Source organism: Penicillium taxi, assembly GCF_028828555.1.
Source record: "Penicillium taxi strain IBT 34144 chromosome Unknown utg000006l_segment0_segment0, whole genome shotgun sequence".
Lineage (NCBI taxonomy): Eukaryota > Fungi > Ascomycota > Eurotiomycetes > Eurotiales > Aspergillaceae > Penicillium > Penicillium taxi.
The window spans coordinates 1,346,554-1,361,306 of record NW_026643208.1 but is presented as its reverse complement, the minus strand read 5'-3'; the positions used below and the strand labels follow the sequence as shown (position 1 = coordinate 1,361,306).

General features: G+C 44.9%; 4 protein-coding genes across 4 annotated transcripts; 2 read left to right on the top strand and 2 right to left on the bottom strand.

The window, feature by feature from the left end:
- Positions 1-2,561: 2,561 nt before the first annotated feature.
- N7495_009622 (uncharacterized protein) lies at positions 2,562-3,217 on the top strand (the record flags this gene model as incomplete). The annotated part of the gene is made up of 3 exons (XM_057212273.1): positions 2,562-2,762; positions 2,839-2,939; positions 3,028-3,217. 3 exons carry the CDS (start codon positions 2,562-2,564, stop codon positions 3,215-3,217), a joined length of 492 nt encoding a protein of 163 aa, XP_057059136.1.
- A 1,364-nt stretch (positions 3,218-4,581) lies between these two features.
- On the bottom strand, positions 4,582-6,405 carry N7495_009621 (uncharacterized protein; the record flags this gene model as incomplete). Its single annotated transcript, XM_057212272.1, has 1 exon — positions 4,582-6,405. One exon carries the CDS (start codon positions 6,403-6,405, stop codon positions 4,582-4,584), a length of 1,824 nt encoding a protein of 607 aa, XP_057059135.1.
- Positions 6,406-10,275: 3,870 nt separating this feature from the next.
- N7495_009620 (fungal specific transcription factor domain-containing protein) lies at positions 10,276-11,640 on the top strand (the record flags this gene model as incomplete). Its single annotated transcript, XM_057212271.1, has 1 exon — positions 10,276-11,640. The coding sequence occupies one exon, from the start codon at positions 10,276-10,278 to the stop codon at positions 11,638-11,640; it is 1,365 nt and encodes a 454-aa protein (XP_057059134.1).
- A 28-nt stretch (positions 11,641-11,668) lies between these two features.
- N7495_009619 (uncharacterized protein) lies at positions 11,669-13,196 on the bottom strand (the record flags this gene model as incomplete). Its single annotated transcript, XM_057212270.1, has 3 exons — positions 11,669-12,448; positions 12,505-13,075; positions 13,138-13,196. The coding sequence occupies 3 exons, from the start codon at positions 13,194-13,196 to the stop codon at positions 11,669-11,671; spliced, it is 1,410 nt and encodes a 469-aa protein (XP_057059133.1).
- Between the last annotated feature and the right edge of the window lie 1,557 nt (positions 13,197-14,753).

The following is a 14,753-nucleotide window of genomic DNA, read 5'->3' as shown; positions in this document are numbered from 1 at the left end:
TACGACCCCTTCAAAACTAGCGATTTGAAAGCTTTTCAAAACCCCGAGCTCAGCACTTTTAAAGAGCCCTGTTTTCATCGCTTCTTCATAAAGCGTTCTCTTTGTCAGGTTTCTCATCTAAACACTTGTACTTTCCTAATTAGTCGCTCTCATTTGAACGTTTTTGTTAACAAATCTTCACTTAAGAGTTTTTTGGAACGAATATCAGCTGATATACCAAGATCATGTGATCTTGGCATGGCAGCTACTATATCTTCTTTCATCTGAGCATTTTAGAATGACACTTCACTTTTACCCAATATGCATACACCTATTATATACGTACAGAAACGATATCAATAGCTGTCTGCTTCGGTAATAACCTAGTCAACCGACAGTATTGATCTAACTTGAATATGAAATACACCCCGGCCCTAACGAAAGCCGAGGAACAAGCTCGCCATACTCGGGAGTGGAAGCTTATACTAAGAAGTTGCATCTAAGTGGCGTCGCAGGACGGGGCGCTTTTTACAAGATCATCCTTAATCTCGCGTTGCCTTTCCCTATGTCTATAGTCTATGACTTAGATATGTGATTCAGACTCGCCTCAACAAGGCGGCATATCCCATACTTCACGTAGCTAGAGATGGATGCACGAAATATGCCTGCAATAAATCGTGTACATTGAGCTGGAAGGGTCGAGAGCACGTTGCAATTCAGCCTTGTTTTTGCGCGCATAAAACAGCATCACTTCTTTTGTGCTTTCAATTGTCAGACCCATTGAAATTCCCCACGTAAATTAGTAGAATATTCGTTCGTCTGTACTGTACAATCTAAATTTGTGGAAAATTATCTATATGAATAGAACAATTAGCAGTTGTACAGCATGGATCGAAATCTGTTTCGCCACTTTACCTCCTTCGATCCTTTCTTTCGAACTTTATTACTAAATACATTAATCTATTGGTGGACTAATTTTTTTCAAGTATCCAAAAATATCATAAGATATTATCGTATGATGATTGAGCCCGTAAATTATATGAATTTCCCATACAACGACAGTCGATAACTTATCGTTCGCTCGGCCCCTTAGCACTCTTTCATGATCACCTTGACACTCCCCACTAATTTTTTACCTTTTACCTTTTTCTCTCGTATCCTAAATTTATCTGTCTACTGATACTTAGTAAAGTGATCGAATATACTTATAGTTGCCGACATTCGCTGTATGCATATTCATCAGTATTCACTAACCACCCCCATGGGTAAATATGATTTGTCGAATCAGTACCCCTACCTACTCCCAAACTGAGGGCTTTACGCACATATGTCAAAGGTCCATGGCTATCAAGACTTTCGGATGCTCGCAGAAAATATAGTGAAACAACTCACCTGGGGCAATCAAGATCCTCTTCCTTTCATCACTTATACAAGGCGTCTTTTTGAGCCTTGTATCTTCAGATTAGAGAGGATTTGGCCAGTGGCATGAAACTGAAGCCTCAAGAAAAGGCACAACGACATGTTAAAGCTAAATATTTGTGCCTTCATAATATCCCCGCAGCTGCTATTGTTGAACACTTGCCTACCCACGAGCTCCAGATGGGTATGACTACCAAGGTCCTCTTAAAGACAGTTTCCATCCCATTGGGGGTAATTTTATTAAGATTAGGGTATCCACTTCATGTGTGGGGCGGATTAAAAATTTGACATCACTCACATGGATTAAAATTAGCTTCCCGCGGGGTAATCCCGCTAAAAAAAAAGATCAACGTATAAATGAATAGCGCATCTCTCATCATACACTATTTTAGGTCAATCCAATCCGATATCAAGTAAAATTTTTGATGGTGTAGAGATAGAATATAATTTCAATTTTGGGGTAGATAGTTTTAGTTAACAATTTTTGAGGAGATTGTATCAATTCCCTATTTTAAGTCTAGAAGAGATTCCATTGAACTTGGGATTTAAATTCTATTCATATTCTCATTACCTAAATACCCTCTTAAGGCTGACAATGGCACTCAGGATCGGTGAAACGCAGGCCTAGACTGCTTGGCGGTGCTGGAAATCCAGCAGGAAGGATTTAGAGAGGCAAAATCGGCACGCACATTGGAAAACATGGGTTGACTTACCTGTATAAACATTGACTGAAATGTTCAAAGTCAACTTGATCAGGTGGTATGATCTTTCTGAGTAGTGCATATGATGAACTTTGGTTAAAGTGATTAAAGTACGTCAATAAAATTTATATCAGTTAACTACCTGTGACACAAGGCTACATAGGTAAGCTGTTAAACCTTTAAACACTATATCCGAGACGACTACGGGTCTAAAGTAGCTTTCGGGAAACCAATAGCATACAGTATACTACTGTGCGAAGGAAACAATCCCGAGGACAGTAGATTTAGAATACATGGAAGAATGAACAGGACTGCAGTAGAACTTCCACAGCCCCAACAGGAATAGCAAAATCTAATCCTTAAAATATAGCCTTGTGAGAATGGGACTTCCAAAATTAGAGTCTTGTTATGTATATTTAAACTTGCTCCCTACTGCTTTCCATGTAGTTCCTTGTCATCAAAATGCATCTGCCTTCTCTTCTAGCTGGGATATCCATCCTAGGATATGTCACCGCAGCTCCGGTACTTTCTGAGCTTCATGAACGAGGTCCTCCAGGTGGATATTATGATATACCCTCAAGTTCAGACGAAGAATGTATGCAACCATACGAACCAGTTGATTGGAAAGATCCCGTGAGCCAGAGGCCATGGGACGTTGCATGCGTACGTATATGACATATTCTTGTCCATATTTCAAATAAGATCTTTTGGAATGACTAATGTTTTATAAACTATGCAGGCCAACTGCATCACCCAATGCGCGAGACGAATTACAGGATTACAAGGTTTTGTGCTCGGCGTGACAGTCTTGACAATCCCACAATACCATCAAGTCAACTTGTACGTATATAATCACTTTTTACCTTCAAACTTTCAGTCAAGTGCTACTGAGAATCGGACTTAACTAATTTTTCCGATACTATCATAGGTGTGGAGTTCAATGCGTTGGTTCGGAAAGTGACAAAGGCCCTTGTTATGGAGGAGCCTCAATTGGTAACTTAAGATCACAGGCGGCAGTCATAACGTATTGGTTAAAAGCAGGAAAGAATGCTCAGGGTAAAAAACTGGTACCTGGTGTCGGTGCATCTTCGCAGAATGAAACCCCAGCATCAGGCTGAGGTATCCAAAATTCTATTACCACTTGAGCAATCTACATGTTATGGCATTTGAAAATTGAGAGTGTGTTGCTATCACTCTTTGGACACCATACATGAGCGGGCAGTTAGCAGACATTGCCTAGGTATTGAGAATCCCATCCACCTTTACCATTCACATACGATATCTACTGTAGTGGAGATTGTGTATTTAAGCATTCAGTTGAGAGATTAGACCATCAGACTACCTTTACCTTCTTGAGCTACCCCTTGGTTCTCCTTCCTTTCTCACACACAGCCCCTAGAGGACGGACTCTGACTGCATCTACCATACTCCATGATTTAGCTAGGTTCGTAGACTAGCTAGGACGTCCCTGTTTCTCGTATCACTAGGTATTTAAGATTGACGTGATAAGCCATATGTGACCCAATACATCTCCATATTCCATATATATTCTGGACATATAATTTCATTCATTTGAGTAGTGAGATTTAGTAAGAATTTTGCTTAATCTGCTACGAAGCTCCTAAGACCTAGAAAGGACTTCATTGAAGTGCTTTAGACAGATTTACACCAAGGCTTCTAAACTTACTCCATACTTATGTTGACCAGAAAAGTTATTTTCACAATACGATGGCGAATTGTAAATTGCCTTGCCATTTTTCTCAATAGCCTATGACCCAAGGTAGCATCAAAGCTGATAAATCTCGAAACGTGGCAGTGAGAAATTGTTCTCGGGTAGTCTTAGACCCCGGGATATTCCAATATTGGTATTGGGCAAAGTTGGCATGCCCATCTGGGCTCGCTTGGAGTTTTAACCCAGCTGACCTGACCCAGTGCCTACGTATATCTGCGAATCGAGACCATAACTATAAATGTTGAAAGATTCAAAGAGAGTAGAAGATGGATTGACGTATGGATTGTTATTCTCATCGGAAGGGGATGGAGAGAAGAGAAAGGAAGCTTCTTTCTCTATTTTCAAAGTTCCTCCGTTATTATGCCATAACCTACATCATGAGGTAAGGGATGGGACCCAGGAAAGCCCCACTACGGGAAGGAAAAATGCTACGTATAACCTACGTAATATAATGGATAGAGCGGCTTACTATCAAAGAGCAGGATATATGGAAGGATGGATAGTACAATTTATGATATCAATTTTAGGCTAAGCATTCTGGTTCAAAAGCCGTCACCAAGCTCAATGGATTTCTGCAAGAGCCCTCAAGATTTCAAATTGGATTGATAATTAATCACCGTGGTATTTCACTGCTGAGTGACCATATGCCTAGGGATCGGCTTCATCTCATAGCTAGAAGAAGGTCTCAAAGCGGAGTACATCAAATTGAAAACAAGAAGGGAGTAGTGAAACAGAAAGGAAGCGTGGTCTTTACTGAGGAAGACCCAGCACTCCCCCACTCTTTAGCTCGATGGCGCGTCGCACATCGGACATGCAGGTGGCAATGCCAGCCACATAGCGACCAGTGGAGTAGCCAGCATACAACAGTCCAGTGACCACACCATCTTGATTGAGTACAAAAGATCCGGAGTCTCCCTCATTAGCAAAGTCCTCTGCCCTCATGTTGGGTACAGCTAACTTTTTACTGATGATCAAGAATTCTTCAGTGACATCCAACACAGAGTTTCCGTGCTGGTCATACCTGGCCTTGCTGGTAGTTTTCCAGTTGTAAATTCCTTTTGTTCCATTCACAACTCCAGCGGAGAGTCCAGTCGATCGGCCAAGCTTTACTCCGTAGTCTCCCAACTTCAGAGAGCCAAATTCTGTTATGGGAAAGCCAGCTGGGACAGTATATGGCTGATTACGAATGTAGCTGCTTGCTTGATGACTTCCTGGGATTTCGAACATCAGGTTAGGCTTGAAATGCTTGGCCTCTGCCTTCGGTGACAGCTCAACAAAGGCCCAGTCCAACAACTTGCCGTTCTGAAGTGATTTACCAGACGCCAGGAGCACCACTCCTAGGAGCTCTGGCATTTTTTGAACAATGTCTTTTTGGTCCGAGAGCACACGGAGAGTATCCCGGGCGTTACCAATCAAATCCAGGAGTGCAGCTGGCGGCATTTTGCCGCTCATGTGGTATTGGTCTTCTCTGGTAGCCAAATCATTATGCCGTGAATTCCATTCTGCTAGACTGCAATCGATATCCGATAGGGTTGCATCGCGATCGGATTGGGAAAATGCTTCTATGGGGATCTCGCGGGCTGGTGGAGATGCGACAGATAAACCAAATTGATCCAGTTGGGATCCGTCTCGTTCGTTATGTGGTCTTATGACATGATAATTCGTCAGGAAACCATGATGTGTCTTTTCGCTTCGAGTAAGAGTCACGAAACCACCTAGCGTCCCGACATTGCCACCTTGGTGAACACCGATTGAGTCGCCCATTTCAAGGGTAGGATGAAATCTTCTCATGAAAGACTCTCCAACCAAAGGCTTTAATTCACCTGGAGCGAATTCAACATCAACGCGACCTCCAGCAAATGCCCTGAGCTGATATATTATCCGATAACGGAGTGTTGTCCAGTCCGCCTTTGCCCACGGCTTCACAAGTACAACAAGCATGGAGCGCGCCTCGGCATCGTGTCGTTGGATAAACAACGGAACAATGAACTGCCAATCATTTGGAATTGCATTTTTAACCAGCTCGTAGATAGCAAACTTTTCTCGCTCATAAACTTCAACAAGAGGATCGCCTGGAAGAAGACAGGAAAGTACTGGTGGAAGTGACAACTCGATAAAGGCGACTTCAACCTCAATATCATAAATGTCATGCTGATGCAGAATCTGCTGAATAGCATCTTTCAACGGTCCAAGACGTATGAGAGGAGATCCATCCTCTTTAGCAGGCATACGCACGTGCAGTAAATTGAATGTATCGTTGCCCCCAGTGTATTCCGGCTTTGATGCTTTACCAACAATGAAATATGGGCCAAGCCCGAAATTGTGAAGGACAGCATGGATTTCATCGTGGAAGGATTGAGTGGGGTCTTCGTGAATAGCAAATGGTTCGATAGTGAGTGGAAGAGGTGGTGCAAACATGAGTGTAGTGGATCTATAGGGATCGCATGCATTGAGATAAGACTCGATCAGCATCTCACCCTCTGCATCATCTGATGCACGCAGAAAGCGGCGCCGCTGCCCGGGCGAGTCGGGAGGGCTAATCAGCTGGCGAGGAGATGGCGGCCGACGAGACATTTTCTTAGATAACAAATGGGAAGTTTTTCAGTCGAAAAGAATAGAGGGTGGAGGATTGAAATAGAAACAGAGGGAAGTTTCAACTTCTCAGTTGAAGAAAGAACGGAGGAACCGAGAATAGGGAGGCCCAACTTCAAAGTTAAAGGAGGATAGAGAGTTGAAAGTTGAGACAGGAACAGAGGATGTGAAGCGATGCAAGTACTTATATAATTCTATACGATAGTGAACATTGAATTTAGTCGCCATCTCATAGTATGCTTAATTAGGTCTAGTGTCTATTTTGCCAAGGTGGTTACAATGATCATATACATACCACCACAACATACCTTAATAGGCATAGGTCACTATTACTTCAGGTTTTTATCAGCACTGCGCTCAACCAGGTATTTCGAGACTATTATACACTCAAGGTCTATCGCCCACCTCTCATTCGCTTATTATCCCAACTAGGCAGTCTGTTCCAATGCATCCTTGTCGCGCAAAGCTAAAGCGGCGCTCAACTATTTCTCACCTAGGCGACACCACATGACTGCTGAGAACAGCTTTACAAGCCACCTTCTTGAAAAGCCTTTCACATACGACCACAGGGTGTGGAGAACAGGGCTTCCCGTCCGCTCAGCCGTACTTAAGCCACACGCCGGTCAGTTAGTAGTATGGTGGGTGACCACATGCGAATCCTGACTGTTGTATGTTTTCGTTTTTTTGCTACTCTACACACGGCATAGTCTATGCAGTATGCACCTTTGCCCACGGCTTCACAAGTAAGCAAGCATGGAACACCGGCACGTTAGAAGATAAAGGGCTCTCTCTCTTTCCACCATGCAAAATCCATGTATCCCTCTTCTGCAGTACGTAGCATTTGTATTTTCATTTTTCGTAACACAAGCTAAGGCCAGAGAAAAAACAGACAACAGGAGCAGTTTAAACTAGCGCAATCGTTTAAGACACAAGGCAAGGCAACAGTAGGTCGAAAGAGAGATGCATTGATTTGTAGAGAGAGAGAGAGAGAGAGAGAGATTAGTTTCTGGGGTAATTGACGGGAAAACAGGCCTATTGAGACAGTCCAAAATCTCAATGGAGAAGCAGTCGGCGGCAAAAACTGCTCGCCAGAGTTTGCTGTCGGATATTTCTATGAGGTCAGCATAATACCTATTTGGCTATTCTAGCGACCTTGAAGACTGAGTATGGTGCATCCACATCTGGTCCACTCCGCGGACTTCCATATGCTGTAAATAGGCAGATTCATGGGCCCGGATCGCAATGACTCCGGCGTTTTATCAAACCAATCCAAAGACCTCGATAATTGTATGTCTGCTGTCCTTCATCGGGGATCAGAACATAGTCACCATTTTTAACATCAAGGTCCTTGTAATTTCGGTTAACTGCCTGTTGGCAATCTGTTCTCTGCAATGCCAACCATCTTGCCAGTACTCAAACGAGATGACCGGGACTTCCATCTCACGGTAGTGGTGAGCGAGTAGAGTGGCCAGGATGGTTTTTTCAGAAGCAGGCGTGCCTCTCACATGTATGACTCGATTCTTGTAGAGCATTTGTGTGAAATCTGTAACAGTGTGTTCCCGTCGGCAATCAAGTGCGGTGGGTTCTAGAATCGTTCACGTCAGAGATCAAGATTACATAGAGGAAAGAAAGGACAAACCATCCATGTCGAAAGGAATCTGACGACTGCATGGACTGGGGAGTCAAGAGAAGCTTTTCGAGAGAGCCTCCATATTGCGAAGAAATATGAGAAATGGGTATTACTCAGTTGGAAGGTGTTCAGTTAGAAGGAGCGGAAGACTCGACTCCAATTAATATTGTCCCAAGCATAGCGCTTTATCGGGATTGATCCACTATTGGAGCATTGGCTCACCATCTAAACCAATTGGATTTAGCTGAGCCTAGTTACCCCAGACTTCCCTCACGCTGTACTGTTCAGTATCCAGTCTTTGTCCGGTGGCCTGGCTCTTTTAGAGTGGGCAGCTTTAGAGTGGGTCATACAAACAGAACAAACACAGGCCACTTTCGCGTGGGATTTGACACGTGATCATCCACGTGATCATCAACGTGACTACCAATGACGGTCATGTGACCCTATATGTGGAATGGGCCAAGCTTATCTCGGAGTTTCCCCATCCGCCTTGTAAACAGAAATCGTGGTACTTGTACTTGTTTCTCCGATACTAGTGTATGCAGTATTTATTTCTCGCTCACAATAGTAGTGCTGCAGACACTAGCAGAAATATCATAATATTCTATATTTTCACCTTAACAATGGTAGCACGTCCTAAGTCCAGAAATTTTCTCGTTCAAGACCCTTCTCAGAACTAGAACAGATTCGTAGTGGTAGAACCCTCGAATTTCAGTCTTCTCCGTGCAGATCAAATTTGTACCCAAACCGGATCAGATTTGACACCTTTTCCTACAAATCAGATTTGATACTATCTGTAACAGGTTGAATCCTGGTGAACTATCACGTGGTTGTACCACGTGACCCACCAACCGCATATCTCACGATTCCACCCCGAATTGTTACGTTCTTCAAGGATTTTGTAAACAGCATGTGCCTAGCTAGTTCTGAATTCAAGATTGGCTTTAACCCTTCACACTATCGTCTTGGCGATATCGGGTACCTTTTCGAAGCCCTCCCACGGTCCTGCATACCAGCTGTCACGACTACATTAGTCACGGCGTCTGGGTATAAATACCACGAATTTTCAAGTTACGGCTAGGCTAAAAAGCAGCTATTTCATCGTTCCGTTCACATTATCCAGGATATTGGATATTGACTTGATCATTACATTTAGTCTTTTACCTTCAGGTTTCGCGTCATGAGCCTCTATAGCTTACCGTGTGTGGTTCTATAAATCAAGATTTACTTCAGTCTCTCGCCGTTCAGATCGTGCTAGTTCTTGTTGAATTGATTGATTGTGGTGTGAGGCGAGACGACATTGTTGGAATAGTACCATTCATTACTAAGGGGTAAATATGGGGCAATTTGTTAGTTTGTATGTCCAAGATTACCATTTCGAAACCAATTAGCGAAGCATCTACTCCTTAGTATTAGAATAACCAAATTCATGGTACTTAATTGATGGGAATAAAATAAGAATTCATAAGTAGTAATTGTCCGTATTGCTAGGCACAGACAATGGCGTGCTTCGCCTTCAAATAACGCGCTTCTTATCGGGCGCTAGCAAACCCAACCCCGTCACATCCTCAACAGCCAAGATGGAAGGCACGATTCATCGCTTTCGTATCCACAGAGGTAATCCTGCAGAGTCAAAGGGCAGGATAAATTCGGATGTCACTAGCTCAAGTAGCCCCGCAGTTCGACGACCCTCCACTTTGCCGGCATGTCGCCGATGTCGTCAACAAAAGAAAAGGTGCACCCGCACCGCAGAGGGGCCTTGCAAGCCGTGCCTCCAGGCTTGGCTTCCATGCTCCTTGATGGAAAGATCTGCAAGTCCGCAGACGCGAGAGCGAGAATTGCGCTCGCGGATTGACTGGCTCAGTCAGCTCGTTAATCAGACTTTGCCAGTTGGTGAGTCGCGGATAGAGTCGGTGGAGACCGGTAGAGATTTAGTATTGGGGACGAACAACACAACCTCACTCGGATCACCTATCGAAGAAACAGTTGATTCCGATAGAGACGATGAACCACGTGGTCGGAGGCTTTTGTCCAAAGACTACGAGGACGGGCCGGTCTGTGTCGCGTCGAGCCGAAAATGCTTGCAGGCCTATTTTCGGCATGTTCACCGTGCATATCCATTTGTAGACAGCGAAACAGTCTTACTGGACTTTGACTCTCTCTGTAGCGAAAAGGCGGAGAATGATTATCTTCCCTGCCACCTAGTACCGAGCCGCCTGCAAATGATTATGGCGATCGGCTTCACAACGCTTCAGCGTGCGGGGGAGGCGCAAGATATTGATAAGGAGGAGTCCTTTGACCCATGTCTGAAGATGATTCTTCACGAGTGCCTTTGTCGCATAGATGAGCAATCGGCAGGTACACTATTACTACTGGGTTTATACCTTCTGTTCAAGCCTGACGATATTGATCCTCGAGCCGTTGCGGGTGTTCTGACCCGCCATGCACTTGCGATCGGGCTCGTCAATGAGCACTCAAACAGTCAAACCCTGACAGCGCGTGCGCTAGAGCTACGACGTCGACTAAGCTGGTCTATATATGCATTCGATCGGATGATCAGCATTTCTTACGGCATTCCATTCAGCTTCTCCGACGACAGGATGCAAGTTCCATTGCCCAGCATTATGATTCACGAATATGCCTCTGAAGAGGGACATCAATACACGATCGCGCTGCAGGTCAGCCGACACATTATTGCATTGCGCCAGCTCGAGACTCGCATTATAAACGCTATATATGATTTTGGCGGTTCGGTGCGTCACAAGGGTCTCCGACGCGAAATTGAGGACTGGTACACACAGGGATGTCTTCTTTCAAGCTCGGCCATGTGGGATCAAGACCAGCTTCCGTTTCACACCACTATCACCTGGCTCAATGTTCGCTATCAAAATCTGCTTTTGTTGCTTTACAGCCCTACTCAAGGGGGTCTTCCGGTGGAGAGTCACTTGTCAACACTACAAGGGGCAGCACAGCAGTACATCCAGCTAAGTTTGATCCTGCACGAGCATCGCCATTTACCCATGAACTGGATCAATCTTTGTCGTCTTTTGTCTCTTACAGCAACTTTCTTTTACTGCGTGACAAGTTGGTCAACCCCTCCTTTGCAAGAGATCCCCGAGATCGGGTTCTTGGCTTCTTTGCTCGACTGCTTCCCATCCGCGTGGAAAGCAGCTCATGAGGGATCTCAAATTGCGCAACGCTTGGCAGACATTGTTGTGAAACAAACTGCTTCTGCGATTCCTCTTAGCCAATCGCCTGAATCTGTAATAGGAGGCAGCTTAGATACCGAGGGATTACAGTCGATTCAGGATGATCTAGAAGCGCTACTGAGCAGAACGCTCGGAGAGGCAAGCTTTTACGTCTGGCCGTTGAGGTCGAAGGTGGCAGAGAGATGTGCTTCACACCAAATTGCTGCTATGAATAGTATTAATGCTGCACTAGATGGTGGACTTCTCGAGGCTAGGGTTGGGTTCCCGGATAATGGCACCCTTGCGCCAGCGCCAGAGGAAGGAGTTCAAACGGTTACTCCACTGGAGGCGGCACAATGGGTCAATATCCTAGGTGGTCTGGGATCCGATATGCTTTGATCCAGGCCCGTCATTCAAAACATTGACATTACAAATTTGCCGTCTGTTTCTTATTGTTCTGGTAATCGAAACCAAGATCCTCAAGGGTTCTGACCTCACTCCGCCTGCTCCCCAGTGCTAGTGACGCACTCTTAATTAATGGGAACTGCTCACGAACCCACTTCTGCTTCTCGTCCCAGAAAGGCGGCCTCTTCCCGCGTCCATCATTTTCCAGGCCTTCCTTAAGCACGGCCTGTGAACTCAACTCGCTCAGTGAATTGATGTATTCTGCGTCAAGAGGGAAAGACAGGGTACTGAATCCCTTGCCACTGCCTCGAATTGCAGTCCATTCTTCAATCCATTGTTCCATTTCAGAACGAGGAGGCAGAGTCACTCGTCCAGAGAAGACGCGCGCGACCCATGCGCCCTGAGCTTGACTTAGTGGAAATGGAACAACGCGCTGTGGGAATCCGATCAGAGCTAGTGTAGGCTCTGGGGTATACAGAAGATGTCTATACAAATGATGCGGTCGCACACCATCTGTTACGATGGCTGGCTGGAGGCTTGACAAGAAAGGGAGAGAACAATGATATCCAGTGCAGAAAAGAATGTGGTCGATATCAAACTCTTCAAGGCCGTTGGTGAACTGCACACGAGCATTTTCAGCATCGAGCAGGCGGATTTCAGGAAGATCCTTGGCGAATTTAAGCTGTTCTGGAGATAAAGTTGACGGTGTTCGCTCAGATATTAAGACTGGGCCTTTTGATACCTTGCTTATTTGCAAGGCGATGTCGATTCCAGATGCTGAGTTTCCAACAACAATGACTTTCTGTATCGCCTTGTGAGTATTGTACTTGACTTGAGCTTGAAAGATGCTGAACGTACCTTTCCAGCAAAATCACCGGGGCGACGATAGGTTGACGAGTGAGTGATTGAGCCTGGATACTTTTCCTTCCACTCATCGAGACCTGGAAGGGCAGGAAGATAAGGGTCATTATAGTGTCCATTCGCAACAACAACAGCATCAAAGAATGCATTTTCATCTAAGCCAGACTCCAGATTTCGCCATGTCACTTTCCATTTCTTCTTAGGCTCATTTACCAGAGATACATCCAAAACAGTGGATCGGAACCGAGTAAATGGCCGCAGCTCCTCCGCATATTCATGCAAGTAGTCCTTCACATCCGCATGTGCTGGAAACAAGGCTTTCTCCTCCGGAAAAGCAAACTCGGTGAATTGCATCAAGGACTTTGGAATATTTGTTTCCAGTGAGTCGTACACAGGTGAAATAAATTTTCCGTTAGATGGCTGTTGCGGTTCCTGACTCGGTGTTGGGCGGGGAATCTCCAGTGTATTAGTGACGCCTTCATCTCCAGTATAATTCCACAAGCCGCCAGGCACATCGCGCTGTTCGAATATGGTTATATTTGAGAATTTCCTCTCAGCGATGAGGTATCTAGCCGATGTCAGCCCTATCACAGGTCTATAAGCAGAATACATAGAAAGAAAAAAACATACTTGGCTGCTCCGATACCGCAAGGCCCGGCTCCGATAACAGCAACGCGATCAACATCCATCTTGAAGAACTGTGTATGAGTCTACTTTAAAGCCACTTTTTTTTAGAAATGAGATTATGGGCCACCGTTTCTATTTAAGTGAACTGATTTACTCGAACTCCCCGCAGTGGGATGATCTTGGATCCACTTACGGTCATTTCTATTGGAGCGGCTGCCGGTCGGCGTTGCATGTCGTGCTTTCGGTCCCAAATGGGAGAAATATTCGGGGAATCGCCGATGATTTGATCCTTGGGTTCAATGTGGATTCTGGAATCTTTGGAATTTTTGGAATTTTTGGAATCCCCGAAATAGCCCCATATTAATATCGAGGCTCGGCTTGGTTCCTGACTTGATTTCCTCAGGCTCAACTGCGAATCAGCCGGCTGCTAGCAGCTACTCGGCTTCAACGTGCATTACAGACGAGTTCGAACGAGTATATTCGCTACTCCCTGGATTCCTGTATTTCATAGCGTCGAGGCTGAAAATGAAGATCAGGCTGGCTATAAATCTGTGAGGAGCAGTGTAAATCAAGGGGATAGATAGTGAGCTTAGAGGAGAATTGAGCCGCTGCGACTGGACTTGTATTAGTAGAATCCCGCGTCAAGTCCTCTAACTTGATCACCGTCGACAACTACACATACAAACATAGCACCGGAGATTGATTCGACCCAAATGAAACATAATATATAAAACAATTCACGATGTCTACAAGCATTGCACCCTCCAACGCCTCTATGCGGCTTGGTCGAGGCTAAATTCCTTGCAGACTTCGTGTTTGGATGACATCGAACAGGACCCGGCAGAAGAACACTCAGAAGGCTCAGAAGCTAGCTTTGATGACTAGCCGCAGATGGTGATCTAATACATGGGAGTGATGGATCGAATATCGGATATAGGTATCTCCACTAAGTCAGTGATCAATCGACACTATAGATGTGGTCAAGTTTGCAGAGAGCAATTTGAATTCGTGGTTTCTGTAAATGAATTCCCGTGGCTATATCAGGTGCTTATCATTTGGTTAACTTGATGTTCCCAACTGATAGGTCATCAACCGCAAGTGATAGCCTTAACCCCCCTAACAGGCCTGATGAGGTGGCTAATAGTGAAATGAAGAGCAACAAGAACTTCGTGAGTGTGCGATCTTGTAATGGACTTTTTTTATTCGCGTCCTCGATGCGTCGCGTCGGGATGCTGTGATTTCCGGGTTGGGTTTTATCACATTCTCAGTGAAGCTGAACTGACTTGGTATCACTCAAAACCTGAAATATTGCCTGAATACGAGTTTCGAAGGGTCACAAAGAGACAATAACAAGGTCAACGATCTCATCAGAGACTGACGTTACAGCTACATGAACTGGTAGTGAGTACATCAAGCGTGGTATGTGCCAGGAGTGATAAAGGCGGATCTAGACGTTTCTAACTCATTGCCAGACCATAATGAATGGAACTTCGCAACACTCATGCGGGCTACAAACGGCTTTTCTGACCAGGTGACGAAAGTTTCTGGCAGGACCGGTGCTATCTTGAGTCGCTACGACGAGCTGAGCACCTTCGTCGAATGGGCCAATTTATGATTCA